Raw genomic sequence first — 19072 nt, 5'->3', positions numbered from 1 at the left:
TCGAGCCTTTTTTGGAAATTAACTACAGGTTCCAGCAGGAGACATTTCTCTCCAGTGGACCATTTGATTTCACCCAACTCTTGGGCCACCCATTTTTAAGGAATGTATGAAGACTCCATGCCTGACAGATTTAAGATAGAGATTGCTGATTTACCACAATGGCCCCCAGCATTCTTCTGACTATATATTACTCTTCCTACACACTTGACACTGAGAGACACTGTCCTTCAGTGTTACTCCTCTGAAGATGCCTGCCACAGCTCCTGGCGAAACGTCAGGAAAGAAAATACCAAGACCACGGTCACACAGCCCGGATAACCTACAAGAACCAATGAACTCTGACCGTGAAAGCCTTCGACAATATAATAGAACAGGAACAAACCTACCTGTATCTGAGAAGCATGCAAGTCCATCGTGATGATGTGGTCTGCTCCAGCAACCGATAACATATTGGCAACAAGCTTTGCAGAAATGGGAGCCCGACTCTGAAGACAGAAGAAATGGATTTTATGAAACAAATGGTCAGACCTCCCAATTCAAGTTACATCACTAAACAGGGAAATTACCACAGGGCATATGGCAGGATTATTCTATGCACAACTAATAAGATGCAGTAATAATAATACATAATAGGACAGTCAATGTGGTGCTTGGACTGAGAGCAGGGAGATCCAGTTTAAAACTCCCACTTAACATGACATTTACTGGATGGACCTTGGGCCTATCACCTCCCAAGGTTGTTATGTATGTTAGATGGAGCAGAAGACACTATGCACAGCACTGTGAGTTCTTTAAAGGAAGGGCAGAATAAAAATTGCACTAAGTGAATACATAAAATTAATTTTCTAACATTTGGTAGAATGGCCCTAATGGTTCATACTGAAGTTATTCTCGTTAGAACTATTCTACTTAAATCCTTGAAAATGCAAGTGCTATAGTAAGGCACAGGCTTTCAAAATCCCATTTTAGTGGATACTTTTAAATGGCACTAAAGATGAGACGTCAGTAACCTGAACCCTAAAATAATCTAGCAAGCCCTCCTGTTCTGCTGCTTTCATTCATTGCAGAAGCTTGCTTGGCTCGCCTCGCAATGGAACAACAGTGGCTACCCGGAAGCAGAGCGTGGACTGTTTCTAGAGCTGCTACCTTGCCTTTCAAGTTCTCGTCACATAGATAAAAATCATAAACACTGACGTCAGTGAGGATAAGTAGTGGTGTTCAGACACATTTCATTTCCAGAGATGTGGCCAAGAAAAGAAAATCCAGCATCTGATTCAGGCAAAAAAAGCAAGCAAGCAGCAGAGAGCCCAGTGCTTACTGGCTATGCTGTTGCGTCAGCAACAGTGAGGCAAAGTTCAAAATACTGGTGGCATTATTGATCTTAATGCTGAAAGGACTAAAAACCCAGGCAGATGAGGCAGTCCTCATGTTCATCTGATTCAGCCATCTTGGTCCTGCAACTCTGACATTTCTTGAAGAGTGCATCCTGGATCCAAGACAAGTCAGAAGATCGAAGAATAGTAGAGAAAGGCAACTAAACATGGAGGGAAAAACTCTCTGAAGACAGACAAAGCTACGAAGCGTCCTCCAACCACAGTGGCAAAAAGAGACCAGAGGGAAGGATGCTCCCCGCTCCTCCGACACATGTCCAAAAGGGCGGGAAGGACCACTGCCGGAGGGGAGGGGAAGCAATCCTTGTTGCTGGGCTAAAAAGAAATTTTCTAGGCGTTCCACGGCAGGCCTGCGAAAGCACAGTTCCCCCCATGGGTGCCTGCAAAGAGGCCATGACGATGCATCATTAGTGTTACTTACACCTATCAGAAAAGCTACCTCTCACAAGAACAGATTCATTCATTTATTTAGAAGATCTACATGCCTCCTTTCTAGACTTGCTCACAACAGTAAAACAGAACTAAAATCAATTAAAAAAACCATCCCACAAAAAAAAAAAAACCAAAATCAATAAAAATGGAGCAGACTAAAATGATGCTGATAAAACAGGCCTCACGTAAGGAGCAGACCGTAAAACAACGGAAAACAGATGGCACCCCTTTGTAAAAGCCTAGGAGAAAATAAATGTTTTGGCCTGATGCCCAGGGAAGAGTAGATACCAAGTGAGCGTCAAGGGCATTCAAAAGTTGAGGTGCCACCAGTGAAAAAGCCCTGTCTCTGCTCACCTCTGAAAGAGGGAGAACCCAGAGCAGGGCAGATTGCCGAGGATCCCTTCCCATCAAAAGGAACCCTTCTGACCCCATGATGCAATGGATTCATCTCCAAAAGTCATTTGTCCTAAATACTGGTCAGATTTTGAATCACTGCTGGAAACTGTTCCAGTCAAAGATCTCTAACACCCACTATGCCTTGAACATCAGCTGTGTAGAATACACTAGGATCTATTTCTGCAAAAATATTTCTCTAACAGTGCATTACAAATGGAGACCCACAACATTCTGCACCTTAAATAGCCCTTAAATTCCATTCTACATGGAAACTGCATTGTGAATTATGGAATAAATAACAAGCAAGCTAAAAATAAACCACATTTTTTGTTGCTATCCCCACTTGAAAGACTGGATACAAATTGGGCTTTAAAGGGTTATGCTGCAGTTCTGAAACTCGCTTTAGATTGCAGGGGCACCAGAAGCAGAGCCTGTGAAGATGACTGGAGTGGTTGGGTAGGTTCATACGAGAGTAGGCAGTCCTTTAAATATGCTGGTCCCAAGCCATACAGCGTTTTAAGGGTCAATACTAGTACTTTGAATTGTACTTTATTCTGGAATCACTGAAGTTGCTCAGCCACCACTTGTTTATTTTATTTTATTAGTCTTATACCCCGCCCTCCCCAGCAGAGTTGGGCTCAGGGTGGTTCTAATCACCTAGCTCAAGAATGGTACATTTGAGACTGGATGGTTATTATTCAACTCTCCTGGGTCCAGGATAAGTTTCTTTAGGAGTGGACACACCACTGCCCACTTCAATGCAGGAGACGCCAAGCCCTCCCTCCACAGTAGATTTAAGCAACCAGGAGTGGCAAGGGCTGTACAAACAGGAGGTAGATCTAAAACTTACAAGAATCCTGTCCACATCTTCTGACTGGACAAGCTGAAAGGTATCCCACACAACTGGACAAATCAGCACTCTGGGACCAACCGATCCTGTCACTGTTAATGCAGCGTCCAAGTCAGAATAGATGCAAGAAATTTTATCTGCAAACCGCTAAGCAAAATGATTGCAGTGGACTGCAGAGCATCCATCTCCTCCTGGGACCTTCTGCGTGCAAAGCAGTTCTTCCACTGATCCCCCACCCTGCAGTCTTAGTATCGCTTTGGTAGACATCCTTTACTTCCTTTTCTAGGGCTTCCAGAGTCAGATGGTGAAAATCACTTTATATATTAGTTCTTAATTTTGGTCTGTTCTTCCATGATCCAAAATGGCAGCCTTGTGTCAGAACGGCAAAGCCTTATGTAGAACACACTGTTCTCTTGCTAGGGCTAAACAGCCTCTGTATCGGCTTATAGGTAGGTATCTACTGATCCAGGTTATGGATGGCCTTTGTACATTTTCCCTACAAGGTACAAGCTGGATGGTTGGTGCAATTTTAATTTTTAAAAAGCGAACAGAAAAAAATTAACCCTCCAACTGATTGTTCTGTTCCAGAATGAATCTTCCTGTAACCTTTTCGGGAAAACACACATACCCTGAAAAAAATGTACATGAATGAGTGTTCTGTGTAGTTGACCTATATGGATTGGGCCTCAGTATTTCTTTTCACATCCTAGGGCTGCAGCAAAATCCTAGAAGCATTCAGGCAGCTTCTCCAACAGGCTCGAAACGTTTTAGTTACACTTGACTGGAAGAGTTCTGTGGCTAGCAGAGAAATCTAGCTTGTCCTTCCAACTGAAGGGCAGCACTACTTCAAAGCTCAAACGACAATGGGTATTAATCACAAACCCACTCTGGGCAGCCTTGTTCAGCAGGCCAGAGGCTCAGCAATTTCAGAAAACAATTTTCTCGCCAGCTTTACAAAAGTAGCTTTTATTGTTTCCAGCACTGCTTTAAAATGGAAACCAATAAAGCAAAGAAGACAATGCAGTTTTCCCAAATTGAAGATTGCTCACCCTTGAACACCTTTCGACCTAACCAGGCTGAAGCCTTCTGTAACTTCTGCTGTATCCCCAACTGCAGACTTCAGAGCTGTTCGTAAACAGTTAAAAGTTTCAGTCTTCCCACTGAAATTTGTGGGCCCGTATTTGTACTAAGCCCAGAGAAGAAAAAAAAGGTTCTGCTGTTGGTGCTTTATATTTATGTATGTGCTGTCAAGTTGCAACAGCCTTCTGGTGACCCCAGCAAGGGGCTTTCAAAGAAAATGAGAAGCAGAGGTGCCTTGCCATGGCCTTCCTCTGCAGAGCCTTCTTTGGTGGTCTCCCAACCAAGTATCGACCCTGCTTAACTTCCAAGTTCTGAAGACATTGGGCTATACCATGCCACCCACCCGGTGCTTTATACATCGGGCCAAATACACCGCCATTATTCCATATTTACATGGAATGTAACCTATTAACATAAAAGCATCCTCACACATTTGCAATTTAAACATGATGACACAAAGCAGATCGATACTTCTTTCGACTTGGCAAGGACACTGGGATTTGCAACACAATACTATGGAGTGCAGCCAACCTTGTTTTCCATGGGTTGTGGGATGGGATGTATGGCGAGATTAGGGATGTAGCCATGCTCAAAGCTGGTAGCACTGAAACAGTAAATACTTTGAAGCATATTCCATCTATTTTAGTGAAACTTTTAGGGGGCAACCTTAATTAGTCTAGCTTATCTATGAGTTTAAATACATCTCTCAATTTGCAAACGTTACTCTACTTAGATAAACCAATAATTGCACCTGACATACCTTGTCTTTCTTATCTTGCCTGGCGTAAGGGAAACACGGGATGACTGCGGTAACACGGGAGGAGGATGCGATCTTGCAAGCATTAATCATGATGAGAAGTTCCATCAGATTGTCGTTTATTTCACCACAACCACTCTGGACAATATACACATCTTCCCCTCTGACACTTTCGCCAATCTCTACACTAGAAGAGACAAAATAATGATGGGATTAGGCCTTTTCAGGTTAAACAGAGGACACTTTAATTGCCTACTTATTCAGGCACAACAATCTGTGTAAATACGCATTTGCTACTCTAAAAGATCAGGGTTCAAATCTGCACCCAGCGATGAAACTCACTGGGTGTCCTTGGGGTAATCACTGGCATGTATCCTACCACTCTACTGAGCAAAGCTCGAAGCCTTCTCCAATTTAAGAACTCTTCCTCCAACATAAGTGACTTTCCCCTCCAACAGAAGAGTCATATGTTGGAGGAAGGCTCCTAAAACTGGTGAAACTTCCTCCAGCCTAAGGCAGGTTAGAAAAAATAGAAGCAGAGAGAACCATATAAATTATTCTGCACTCCTTGGAGGAAGGACTGCATTAAACACATGATAGATATTTGTTTCCGGATTTATTGGATTGCTCCCAATTCAGGAGCTCCACCAATCTCTAAGTATCTTATCATGTTTGAATCTAGTAGAGCCAGCGTGGTGTAGTGGTTAAGAGCGGTGGACTCTGATCTGGATAACTGGCTTTGATTCCCCTCCACATGAGTGGCAGAGGCTAATCTGGTGAACTGGATTTGTTTCCCCACTCCTACACATGAAGCCAGCTGGGTGACCTTGGGCTAGTCACACTCTCTCAGCCCCACCTATCTCACAGGGTGTCTGTTGTGGGAAGGGGAAGGGAAGGTGATTGTAAGCCGGTTTGATTCTTCCTTAAGTGGTACAGAAAGTAGGCATATAAAAGCCAACTCTTCTTCTTCCTCTTGTAGCACCTTAGGGTCCAACAAGATTTTCAGGGTATAAGCTTTTAAGTGTCAAAGCTTGCTTCATCAGAAAACTTTGACTCTCAAAAACATATGCCCCAAAATTCAAAATCAGTTTGCAGCTTCTTGGAAAAGTGGAAAAAGCACTTGGAAAAGTGTCTATCGATAAGAGCTTGTAAGTTCTTAAAACTAATACCTGAAGAAGAACAAAGAATCCCTAACTTGATGTTGGTTCATTAAAAGTTCACAATCTTCTCCGGCACAGTGGTTTCCAAATAGCAATGTATTAATTTAATATCATACCCAGAATGGAACTCATGCTCTTAGTAGAACGGGCAGCTCTGAGAATCCACAATCAAATATCTCTATCTAGTGCCCTAGAATAAAGTGTCCTACAAAATTAAAGGCCCTGTGGTGCATGAAAGAAAAAAGTTACACTTGAGGTGGCAGAAGAATATACGCAGCAAATAATACCAGTATTCCCAAATTATTCCAGTCATGTACTGAGTGGGGAAGGCGCCATGGCTCAGTGACAGAGCATCTGCTTTGCATACAGAAGATCCCAAGTTTCACCCCCAGCGTGGAGAGACACTGCCAAAGAGAGTAGGTCATACCAGTCTTGCTAGATCAATGGTCTGACTCCCTCTCTCTGTATATGAGGTCAAACATTGAAAAACTGGTAAAGTTTTCCTTGCTGTATACAATTATGGGCAGAAGAATAAAGCCTAAATGAATTTTTATCATAGAAGCCCAGTTGTCTTATTAAAAGATGTCACAAGAGAGGAATGAAGCATGAAATCAAGCACATTTGACAAAAGACCATTGAATTAAATGTACCATTGTTACTGAAAAATGAATGGCAATGTACCAGAATTCTATAATGTCACATGGTAATTGAGATTTATATAGCAAGACAGTGTGGTGTAGTGGTTACAGGGCCAGGGTTTGACCCAGAAGATCCAGCTGGTATTTGGCTAGCCCAGTAAGCTTATTAGAAGGCAGGTTCGTTGTGAGAAAAATATTGAGTGGCAACAAACCGCATACCTTTTTTGGCCATAACTGTGAATTAAATTGGAAAAAGCCACGATTTAGACAGAGTTAAGCACAAACCTATTATTGATTTTGGGATGAAGTTACTAAGCACAGGTTTAACTCTTACTCTGAAATCCATTGAACTTAAAATGCTTAACACCGGCTCAATTGCATCAAAAGGTTTGCATCAGCTAGCTTGTTGCAGAACTTCACTTTAATCCAGACGTATCAAGGACAAAATTACTAATTAACCATGTGGGTCTCTTCCCCCCAAGTTTAAACAATCTTTTGCAGTGACGGTGCAGATAAGAGGCAATCAAATGAGGTCTTCCTTCAGCAGAACATCTCTGTTTGTTTTATGCAATTTATCAAATTCAGCTGTTGGGAACTTTCAGTTCACCTGAAGTTGAGTAAATAAATGCCAGCAAAGCCCTTGGGCAGTAGTGAGGTGGCACGGAATGCACGATGGGCGTTAAAGCTACGGTTTCAACCTCCCATCCCTTTATATTTGTATGCCTTTATACAAACTGATATTGTGCAGCTAATGTCCAACTCTGTAACAGAACTGCTGAAGAAAAGAGCCAAAAAAGATCATTAGGTTCTGAACTGGGGGTCAGCAGACTCAGCACCATCTGCGGTACGACTAGAAATGCCGTGTAGACTAGAACACCTGCTTGTACATTCCTGCTTGTCCAAAAGCAGGGGGGGAAGGGGATCCCCCTTTAAACTGAATGTATATGTTATGGAACCCCTTCCCAAGGGACACTCACAGGGTATCATCTTTAAGGTACCAGGCCAACTCTATTGCATATACCGGAACCCTTGGCGATCACAATTTTCTATTTTAATTGTTCTTGATAATTAAGTTGTTTTGTGTTTTTGGAGTTTTGATTGCAGATTTTTATATTGTTAATATGGTTTTATATTGTTCGACACTGTTTTCGCTTTTCTGAATTGTCAGCCACCATTAATATAGGGTAACAAAGCAGCATACGCGGTGATGGAAAGTGCCATCAAGTCACAGTCGACTTGCGGACACCCTGTGGGGCTTTCAAGGCAAGAGACTTTCAGAGGTGGTTTGCCATTATCTGTCTTTGCATCGCGACTCTGGACTTCCTTGTCGGTCTCCCATCCAAGTACAAACCAGAGCTGGCCCTACTTGGCTCCTGAGATCTGACAAGTTCAGGCTAGCCTAGATCATCATTTTAAAACCAATCAATCTGACTAGCCACCGCAAAGAGAATGGTAGACTAAATGGGCCCTTGATTTGATCTAGAAGGCTCCTACATTCTGAATTCCCCACTAGACCACTTTGAATTATTATACAGAAATGGCAGCTTTTGGTCATAAGAGGAAAGTTGTTCTTAACATGGTAAAGAGACGTGATGGGCTAAAGGCAGAGAATAGTCTGGAGGCACCTAATGCAGGTCTACTGCTGAAGCTAATGAATTCTGGCCCTATAAACTTCCAGGATAACAAACCTCTTGGGCATCTTCTTGAGCCACTCAGAAGAATAGAGCACAATGGAGGCAACTCAACAAAAATGGAAGGCAGAGGAACTAGTTCTTAAAGACACACATAGGACTTGAAGGCGATGGCATCAGAACCCACAGCTGGGGTTCCATCCAAGCATAATTCCATGAGTATCACCTGCAATACTGCTCCACCTCTCACCCATAAAGCCAAGGTTTGTTTACTCATGAAATCATTGCCCTATAAATCCAGTAACCATTTAATCTTGGTACTCTTGCATGCTCCCAAACCATGCAATGTCAGTTCATACTTTTTTGGCAGCCTGGTAGGCTACACATAAGCAAGTGCCCTGATGCAGCAGGAGGAGACATCCTTGCAAACAGGTGCTTTCCCCAGCTGAAAAGTCTATTTGAGAAGCTGTCCCAAGCCGAATATCTGTAACAGCAACAATCATGTTTGAGGGATGAGAAGGAAACATGGGGAAGGACAGCTATCATTCATGCTTAAATACCATGCAATAATTTAAGACAGAAGCATCAAGTTGCCTTATGTACTAAACCCGACATGGCATTCTTCATATGAGACCTTGAACAGGTTATTTTGCTTTGTTAGATTGATCAGGTTACTATGAGAGCAACTAGCTGGCTTTCCCCCTTTCTCAATATCACATGATATCGCTCATGAACAGAACACAGCAGGTAGCTTACCAGCTTATATAGCTTGTTAAGGACAAAACTCTCTTTGCTTCCCTGATTATACAATGACCCTGTTTTTCTAGCCCCAGAAGGCAGCCAGATTACATGGAAGATATTTAAACACTTTCCTGTGTCATCTTAAATCTACTACTTTAAGCAGAAAACTGGTCAGAGGGAAAACAAGCAAAAACAAGCCAAAACTAATGCAAAACTCACAAAGGAATAGCAGGAGGAAATATTAAGTAATCTGTGTGTTGTTACTACAGTAACCATAGTCGTCAAGGTGAGGTGGGGCCATGGCTCAATGGTAGAGCATCCTTGGCACGCAAATGGTCCCAGATTCAATCCAAAGTATCTCCAGGTAAAAGGATCAGGTAGTAAGTCATACGAAAGCCTACTGCCCGAGACCCTAGAGAACTGCAGCTGCCAATCACGGTAAACAGTACTCAACTTGATAGATCCAGGGGCTGACTGAGTAGATGGCAACTTCATGCGTTCTAAGCTGAATGACTGTTTATAACAGTGATTCTCACTCTGCAGATTGGGAGCTATAGAAGGCTCTTTTACTTGTCACCCATGGCTTTTTTTGAAATCCTGAGAGATGGGGAAGGAAGTGGTGGGGTGGGAGAAGATAGAAGCAGCCCTTGAGTTGACGGCAAGTGAGTTAAATACTTGCAGCCATACTGGCTAGAAGTCCCTCTTGATAGATTATCTTGGTGGAACATTTCCTCTCCTGAGGCTGTCTCTGCTCTAAATACATTCAGAGGCAGATACTACACTTGATATTAGCCAAAAGGCCGACTGAATGCCAGCTGACCTTTCGAGAGCGCCGACATTTATGGCGCCCTGTTATTCTAAATATATTCTTGCACCAGCAGCCTACCTTTATTTGTTTGCCCTGAAGACATTCCTGGAGTATCAGGAGTACTGCAGCATCACCTGCAGAAATCCAGAAGCATCTGAGTCTTTACCCCTTGGAAACGCTGCTTTGTAATTGGCTGTAGTGTTTATTGTTAGAAAAATGTCACCACCACCACCCCACCAGCTCCCCTCTGCCCCCAGCAAGTGGCTGTTCTACAACCAAAATGCCACCAGAAAACAAAACAAGACAAAAGCCAGCGCTACAGCCCCGGGCTCAGCTACTTATCCCCTGCGATCACGGAGCACGCAGGGGAGGGAAAGCTAACCTAAGCCCTGGATGGCAGCCCGGCAGTTGGCTTCCCCTCCCCTGTGATTGGAGATCATGGGGAATCACCAGGCTCAGCTATCCGTCCCCTGCGATCAACAGGGACTGGACAGGTAAGAAGCCATGTGGCTGCCTACTTCTCCGGGTGCCCTCTGGTTTTTTTCTTTTGATGTGTTGATTTATCAGTAATAATTAAAAATGAAAAGAGAGGCAGCTGAGGCTAAGATCCAACGTTCCCTCCACCCCCTGCATTTGGATGATGGGTTACCCATGAGGGGCAAGGGAGCGCTGGATCCTAGCCTTGGCTTCCTCTTTCTTCAATTTTAATTATATTTTCATCAAATTAATGATAAATCATATCAAAAGAAAAAATGGCACAGGGCACCCAGAGAAGTAAGCAGCCACATGGCTGCTTACCTCTCTGGTATCAGTGGTTCCTGGGGCTTTGTGGAGGGGATGGCTGAAGGCTGGCTGGAGGAGTGGGAGGAGGAAACACAAGAACGGGGCCATGTGGGGGGCTTGAGTAGAGAAACCCACCCTTTGGCTTATGCACAGTAATGGCCATGATTTGACCCGGGTTGATCTCGGAGAAGAACTAAGAATCGTGCCAAAAGAGCATCGGGAAGACCCGGAGAGAGTGCGTTGTGAGTGTGAGGTCAACTCTGAGGGACAGAAAACGAATTCATAAACTCCAAGGAACAACCGAGTCAGTCATAACTCCAAGGAACAAGGTGAGTCAAAGTACCTATGCATAAAAGACCTAAGGCTAACTTAGCACTGTTTGTTGTTGCTGGCTGGGGTGTGAAGCCTCAGGCTGGAGGGGCTCGCTTGCAAATGGCTAGACTCAACTTCCTGGACTCCAGCAAGCTTCTTGCCACCACCTTCTTGCTGCTGGGACACAAAATAAGTTTGAGTGCAAGCTCCAGAGCACAGCTCTTGCCTTACTCTTCCCCTCCTTCTTTCTGATTTGTTCCCAGGACTCATCCCTTTTACCTGGCTGTGTTATCCACTGTGTTAACACTGCATGGACACACATTCATCCAGGCCTACCCTGAGGGAAGGTAACAAAAATGAACTCTTCTCTCTTTAGCCCTATTATTCGTGAGGGAGGAAAGAGGGTAGACATACAACGTACAGGTCTGTTGGGGCTTCATTGGTGTCAGACCTGTTGTTACTGTAGGGTTAAATAACATGATTAAAGTACCCCTGAACATCTTCAGGAAGCTTTCTCCTCATTATTAAGAGTTTAGAGCTAATCATCACAAATCCAAAACCAAGCCCAAAATTGAACACAGAGTGAAGGGTGTTCTGTAGGATCATCTTGACCCCTGTATGCTTCAGAAGCAATCCTAAATAAGGAAGGTTTGTTTTCCCCCTGCAGCTTCAAACTATCTGGAAACTCCAGGCTTACTCCCAGGAGGGTGTTCTTAGGACTGCAGCCTTTGTGATGTATTACTAAGAATGCCATCCTTTTGTCTATCAGGGCATCCCGTTCCTTCAAGAATAAGTTTACCACTCCAGTCTCGTCTGTCACATGCAAACGCTCCTGGAGCACACGTCTCAGATCATGGACTGTTTAATCCGCATGCCTGTAAAAATAACCATTGCAAAAACCCAGATTTGCCTGCTCAATTTGTGCTTGTCACACAACTCTTGCCTCCAGGAATATGTAAAGTCTGGGCAGTGCCTACTTTTTGGATGTTTTCTGTGCTAGTAGCTTTGTTTTACTTTATGCTGCTGAACTGTGATAGAACTCTTTATGCTGAGCTGGTACACACTGGGGGAGTGGGGGGGGAAAACAAAAGCTTATTGGCAGGCTAGGCTTTTAAAGTGCGTATTGAAGTAAGATTAAGGTATGGCATTTTCTGTAGCTGCTCTTGCAGCTACCAATGAACCCTACTGAATAACTCTGAGCACAGTGCACAGGGCATACAATAGTCATGTGATTCTTTGGGGTGATAGTGAATGTGCCTCTCCGTGAGCTACAAAGCGATCCCCACTGGCTTAGACATTGCATTGAAGACATGGTAATATCGATACAAAGCCAACAGCTGGTCAAATCATTTCTCTGTTGATGCTGGCATATGTCAGAAGCTGGTATGATTAATGGATGTCCTGTGGCCAAGGCCAGGTCCTAGGGTTGCCAACTTCCAGGTACTCATCAACAACCACATACAAATAAACACCACAACTGCATACATCAAGTGCAATGAACAATAGTTTGCAAGAGTCTAAGATAATTATGCAATGTCCGAAAACTTCGGCTTGTAAATTGCACAAAGGCAGCACATTGAAGATCACCAATCGAAGGAATCGAAGAGGATGTGCCTTCCGGATATGGATACACGTTTCGCAAATATTAGCTTCATCAGGCTATCGGAGCTAGCAGCCTCTCTTTTGACCCCCAGTGGTCATGGTAATTCTTATGGTTTACAGTAGCCTGATGAAGCTAATATTTGTGAAACATGTATCCAAATCTGGAAGGCACGTCCTCTTCAATTCCTTGGATTGGTGATCTTAAATCTCCTCGACAGAAGGCTTCCTGCCGTTGTGCAATTTACAAGCTGAAGTTTTCGGGCATTGCATAATTATCTTAAACTCTTGCAAACTATTGTTCATTGCACTTGATGTACGCAGCTGCAGTGCTTATTTGTATGTGGCTGTTGATGTTTATTTATGTTTATTATTGTTGATTTATTACATTCTATTTATATTGAGCCATTGTGCTGTTTCTTTCATTAGAAATTTACATTGTCTTTAGAATAGGTTCCTTTTTTCTAGTTAACCTCTGGGTACTAGCCGGAGATCTCCTGCTATTATAACTGATCTCCAGCCTATAGAAATCAGTTCCCCAGGAGAAAATGGCCACTTTGGCAATTGGACTCCATGGCATTGAAGTCCCTCCCCTCCCCAAACCCTGCCCTCCTCAGGCTCCACCCCAAAAACCTCCTGCCAGTGGCGAAGAGGGACCTGGCAACCCTACCTGGTCCATACGTATTTATATACTTAGAAAAGGTATCTGCTGCCTCCCCAGAGAACTTCACACATAAGAGAAAGTGGTGGAAGAGACTGGAGTTGGTAGAATGGGCTACATCACTTCAGACTAAAGGTAGAGAAACGGTGATTCCTAAAGGTTTGAATGCTCCCCTCCTAAAAGCTCCCTGCAAATAGAAAAAACAGAGAAAAGAGGAGGTAGACCCTGTCTCCTTGCAGTTCTAGTTTTCTATTTGTGTAGAATTTTTTTTAATGGAAAAGCAAGTTCAGAGATGGACACCACAATGCGCAGTCTCAAATAGTGCAATATTTTCAACCATCTCGGGGGTCTGCCACCCCTGCTTCCTGCATGCAAAGCCCAGGCTCAAGTAGACACAATAAATTAACTACCATTGCTTAAGAAATAGTTACATATAATAAGATCATAAAAAGATAAGAAATGCAACTGCTAACCTCCAGCCTACTTGGTAGATATTTCCACTAAATAGTGCAAGCACTCGACTGTCCATAGTTTTTCTTAATGCGCTACCACCATAGGAAATCAAGAAAGATTTGTTTGGTGAAAAGTTCCTGTCCTTCTCCTGTTTCATGCTACTCAATTTGTCCCTGTGTGTTAGCTTGCTCACACATAACAGAATGCATATAATGATGTCCACTTCTGGAAGAGACAGAATAGCTAAGAAAGCTGGACACCGAGAGGCTGTTGACTTTGGGACTCGCCCCCTAAGCTGGTCCAACAGAACAGGAGTTTGTTGACCTTCAGGGCACAACTTACCAATGTACACAGGTATTGGCCTCAGGCCTTGCAAGGGAAGGGTCTGAGTTCCTTACTGGGAAAGGATTGCCAGTATTTCAATACTGAGACAATTAGTTAATTGTTCACTTCTATTAATGTGTAATAGTGAACAAGCCCTTGCAAACCCAGTAATAGCATAGCAAGAAAAGCTGAACAATTGCAATAAGGCCTCTGGGGTACTAATTCAGAAGGTCAAATTTATATTTTACTCTTCATAAAGAGAAAGCAAAATTTCCTTTGAACAGCAGACTATAGCCTTCATAGAAAATATGAGCTGCTCTACATGTTCATTTTAATGCATACACACAAAATGTTTCAACACAGTATAGAAAAATGTAACATATAAACTATTGTGTATCACTCACAGTGCATTCCTAAGGAGAGTTACCCCAGTCTAAGCCTATTGAAATGAATGGGCTTAAACTGGAGTAACTCTCTTTAGGAATGTTCTGTCAGTTTCAGAGGCTGCCACACGCACATGTGGTGATAAAACATGAATTTGCTGCCATGTAAAATGTGAAGCAATTGTAGCAATTGTCCTACTGAACAGCAGAAGAACAAGCATCTCCCAAGTAATTCTGCAATACATGCAGCAATGTAATAAAACTCAACGAGAGGAAAATACTGAGAAATTTAAGAATTTTTAAGGTACGATGGCTACCACTATAGGAATATAGGAATCCACCAGCCTAGATAATGGCACAATTTATCATTTCCCATTAAACTAACTGGGCTGCTAAGTGTTGAAGGAAGTTAAATAAATGATGTGAGAGTAGTGGTTAAAGTGTCATGTCTGGACATGGGAACCCCCTAGCCCAAATTTCAGTTCAGCTGGGAAACTCACTGGGTATTTATTTTTATTTATTTTCTTTACAGTATTTATATTTTGCCTTTTTCACATGGACTCATGGCAGATTACACCTAGCGCGTCAGTACAATCAACAAAATGGGACATTCAATAACTAATGCTAGTATCAGAAGTCTGGAACCACCAGAAAGAAACAGAATAATAGCATAAGTATTACCATGACAATTAAGCGGTATAGAAATTACATAACAGGATCATACTTACAATATGCTATATACAGTAGTAAAGACCACTAGTCCCAATCATTTATCTAAGTAGTTTGTGAAATTTTGTACTGTGCAGCTTTATTACTTGTACAGAAAAGCCCTCTTGAACAGTTTTGCATAGTTTGTGAAAGGCCAGGAAAGTAGGAGCTTTCCTGACCTCCTTGGGCAGGCCATTCCACAAGGTGGGAGCCCCAACGGAGAAAGCACGTGTATGGGCGGTTGTTAATTTTGCCCATTTGCAGGTTGGCACCTGCAGAAAGCCTGCTGACATGAGCTTTGGATGTTAGGTTCTCTCAGGCTTACTTGCATCACAGGATTGCTGCAAGATTAAAATATCCTTTCGAGTAGTCAGGGGAAGGATTAGAAACAAATATATAAAATTTAAAAAAAATTAGATCAGTGCCTTTATTTAATTTCATTGTTAAATGAACTGACCATTGGTTCAAGAACTAAAAGAGCATGTAAATAAAAATCTGTAGAAAAAAGCAAAGTGCACTTTGCAAACATCAACTGAAAACAAACAGCAGTCTCCAAGATCAAACAGTGAAGAGGAAGCAGGCCAAAGAAGTCCCAGTGCCACAGATATTTAACAATGGGAGTGGGATGCAGTAGAAACCTTGTTACGTTGAAGTGCTACAACTTTTGGGTGGAAGCAAAAGGAAAAAGCCAGCAAAATTAGTAATGCAGAGACCAATTATGAAAAATAACAACATAAAGAAGTGCTAATAGACAATATAATTAAGGTCATGTTGCTGTAGTTGACCAGCAGACAGATAGAAAGATGTGAAAGAACACCCTCATCTTTCCTTTGACTGCCTAGTTTTCCTGTACCATGGAGGAAAGACATACTATGGGTGAACAAATGCTAGCCTTTGCAAGGTAACTAGGCAAGACAGATAACCTCTGGGTAACCTGTTCATTTTGCATGGTGTGTGACACAATGCATTTGTTGATCAAGCGTCAATAGCTGTTCCTATCAAAAAAGAAAGGGCGGCAATGAACACAGCACAGAAATCCTGAGATCTTGTAAAATCTGGTGAACTGGATTTGTTTCCCCACTCCTACACGTGAAGTCAGCTGGGTGACCTTGGGCTAGTCACACACTCTCAGCCCCACCTACCTCAAAGGGTGTCTGTTGTGGGGAGGGGAAGGGAAGGTGATTGTAAGCTGGTTTGAGTCTCCCTTAAGTGGTAGAGAAAGTCGGCATATAAAAACCAACTCTTCTAACCAGAACTGGATGAACACTGATTAGCATCAGACTTCAAATTGAGACACTACTTAAGGTAAATCGTTCTGAAATCAGGGAAACTTTTAAAAACAGTGTTTGGGGTGTTAACTTTTAATCACTCAAAAACACACACAAACATTATATGTTCTTAGATTTCACAGAAATTATACTGCAATTTACTAGCTATTATCCTCCCCCTTCCTCATATTCCCTCACTTCTTATAGGCCTTCCTGTAGAAGAGACATGCCTCCAGTTGTTGTTCTGCAAATATATTAATACAAGCCGTCTCACCTTACCATCCCACTCCCTTTTAAATCAGATTGCTGGGTAAATGTCCTTGCACTGGAGTTTTACACTCCAGTGTATCTGTCTGGCGCATCTCATAATCTCCATAAAATGGTACTGATGGATATAGGAACAGAGCTCTGCTGCACACCATTCATTGTGTAAAGACACCATCCAGTGGGTGCTTGCAACAGCCTCATCACAGTCACATCTGGTAGAGTTTTCTGATGGAAGAATCTCATTTTCCAGGAATTAATTAACACAATTTGAGTGCAGAGAAACGGAGACACCCCCTTTAGCTGAAGGATAATGATGCTTGGATTCCTCATAATGGAAGACTGATCTAAAAAGGCCTATTTCCATCTCAAAAAGACTCCCTTCGTTTAGGGGAAGGAACATATAAACAGATTTCATTCTGTTTCTGAGCAGGCTTAGGGGAAATGGAGAGAAAAGGACAAGGTAACAAATTTGGCTTCTTATCCCATTGGCTTTGAACCGTGATCATTTTTCGCTAGTCAACCAAAGCTCCACCACAACTCTGCTTTTGGTATTCATACTCAAGAACAAAGGCAAAGGCAGATTTACACACAATTGCAAAATAATTGGAGGGGCTACTCTCTGACTACTCTCTGTAGATCTGAAAGTGAAATTTCTATTGCCACGCATAAGAATACCCTATCACTAAGAAGAACCCACAGGGTTCTTGCTGGTGAAATATTGAGCTCAGCAGTACCTCCGGAGCACTCTTCTGTCCTACTCATGATCAGGGTTATCGAAGTGGAAGAACATGACAGATACTTGTCAACTTTCAAGCCACGCTTATAGGTGAAGCAAAGATTAGGAGTTAGGTAGAGCTCAAGGTTGGATTAACAATAGAAAACCAAGGCATGGTAGATTCTCTGTGCTTGTTAACACATTGTATAAAAGAAGAAATATTGGGAATTGTGCATGTTTTGAAGTAATGGCAAGGAGATAACTATATGGGCAAATATCCTAGAGGTCTGATTCAGAAATTATGTTTTAATAATGTCCCCCTCCCCTCCCCAATATGCATGCTCTCTTCATTCACATCCAGTGAAGTGGACACTACTCTGTAAAAGCTTAAGTCACAATAAATCCGTCTTTTTAAAAAAAGGGTGCCTTGTGTTTTGCTTCTGCCGCAGCAGATTAACACAGCCCAATACACTATATGTTTCTTAGTCATATGCACAAAAAGTTTTCAGCATACACTTGCACGTATAAAAACACATGAACATGACAAGCATCATTCAGACAAGCTCCACAGGAGACGGGAGTGGCAACTACATGTATCTTGTCAAGTCACTGGCTGACAAATCCAGGTTTGCTGTTGTGTTGTGTGTAGAGCAGTCTTCAGGTTAAAACCCATAGAAGTAATGGCAGAATGCAACCTTCAGAAAGAGCAAAGGGGCTAGCAACAGTGCTGGAGAACCTACATTTTTGTGTGCGTGTTTTGCTCTGAGGTTATTTTAGAAAATGGGGTCACGTGTTTGAGCATTTACCATGGATCCCTCATGCAGAAATGAATGGACTCCTGTATCATTTTAATCCAGATTAATTACGCCTCGATGCTGAGAAAATGTTTATGTACAGCGGGAGAGGAAGAATCCCTGGCACACATTTTATCACACTGTGAATTTTACCTGGAATCGACCCCTGGTTACAACAATTTGGCCTTTTACATCAATCTATAACCAACGAGAGTTCAATCATTCAATTTCTGCTCGAGGATGAAAATCCCACTATATCTTACGATGTAGCTAAATTTTGTTGGAAGGCCATTACTAAAAGGAACGCTCAAAATGAAAAGGGTTGCACTTTTTGCGATGCACCAGATGATGAGTGATGGGTGAAGGATGGCATAATATATTTTTTCCTCTTTTTTTTCTTTTGCATTTTAATATGCTGATAAATGTATTTTAACTTGCCCATTTTAGGATATCGTATTCAACTTTCTATCACTTCAGTTATCGGTGTATACATACATATATACACACATACACACACACACACACACATATATATATATATGTGTGTGTGTGTGTGTGTGTATGTATGTATATGTGTGTGTGCCTTGACCTGGATGGCCCAGGCTAGCCTGATCTCGTCAGATCTCAGAAGCTACGCAGGGTCAGCCCTGGTTAGTATTTGGATGGGAGACCACCAAGGAAGACCAGGGTTGCTGTGCAGAGGAAGGCACTGGCAAACCACCTATGGTAGTCTCTTGCCATGAGAACCCCAAAAGGGGTCGCCATAAGTCGGCTGCGACTTGATGGCACTTTACACACACACACGTGTGTGTGTGTATATATATATATATACCTGCATTGTTTTGTAATTTTATGCTGGCCATTGGCCATAGCACATCAACAACATCACGCCTCGACCCTTTGAGCCAGGCCCATCACCAG

The 19072-nt window shown here is 42.6% G+C and overlaps 1 protein-coding gene across 1 annotated transcript in view; it reads right to left on the bottom strand.

Annotated features, from left to right (window-relative positions):
- Positions 1-19072, bottom strand: part of PRPS2 (phosphoribosyl pyrophosphate synthetase 2) — a 30044-nt gene that overhangs the window by 10048 nt on the left and 924 nt on the right. Inside the window, exons 2-3 of the mRNA XM_056862194.1 lie at positions 4910-5093; positions 387-485 (exon numbers count right to left, since the gene is read on the bottom strand). Coding sequence (XP_056718172.1) covers positions 387-485; positions 4910-5093 — 283 coding nt within the window. The remainder of the gene's footprint in view (positions 1-386; positions 486-4909; positions 5094-19072) is intronic.

The sequence above is a fragment of the Euleptes europaea genome, chromosome 16, assembly GCF_029931775.1.
Source record: "Euleptes europaea isolate rEulEur1 chromosome 16, rEulEur1.hap1, whole genome shotgun sequence".
Lineage (NCBI taxonomy): Eukaryota > Metazoa > Chordata > Lepidosauria > Squamata > Sphaerodactylidae > Euleptes > Euleptes europaea.
The sequence above is the reverse complement of the archived record's forward strand: the minus strand, read 5'-3'. Positions and strand labels throughout refer to the sequence as shown.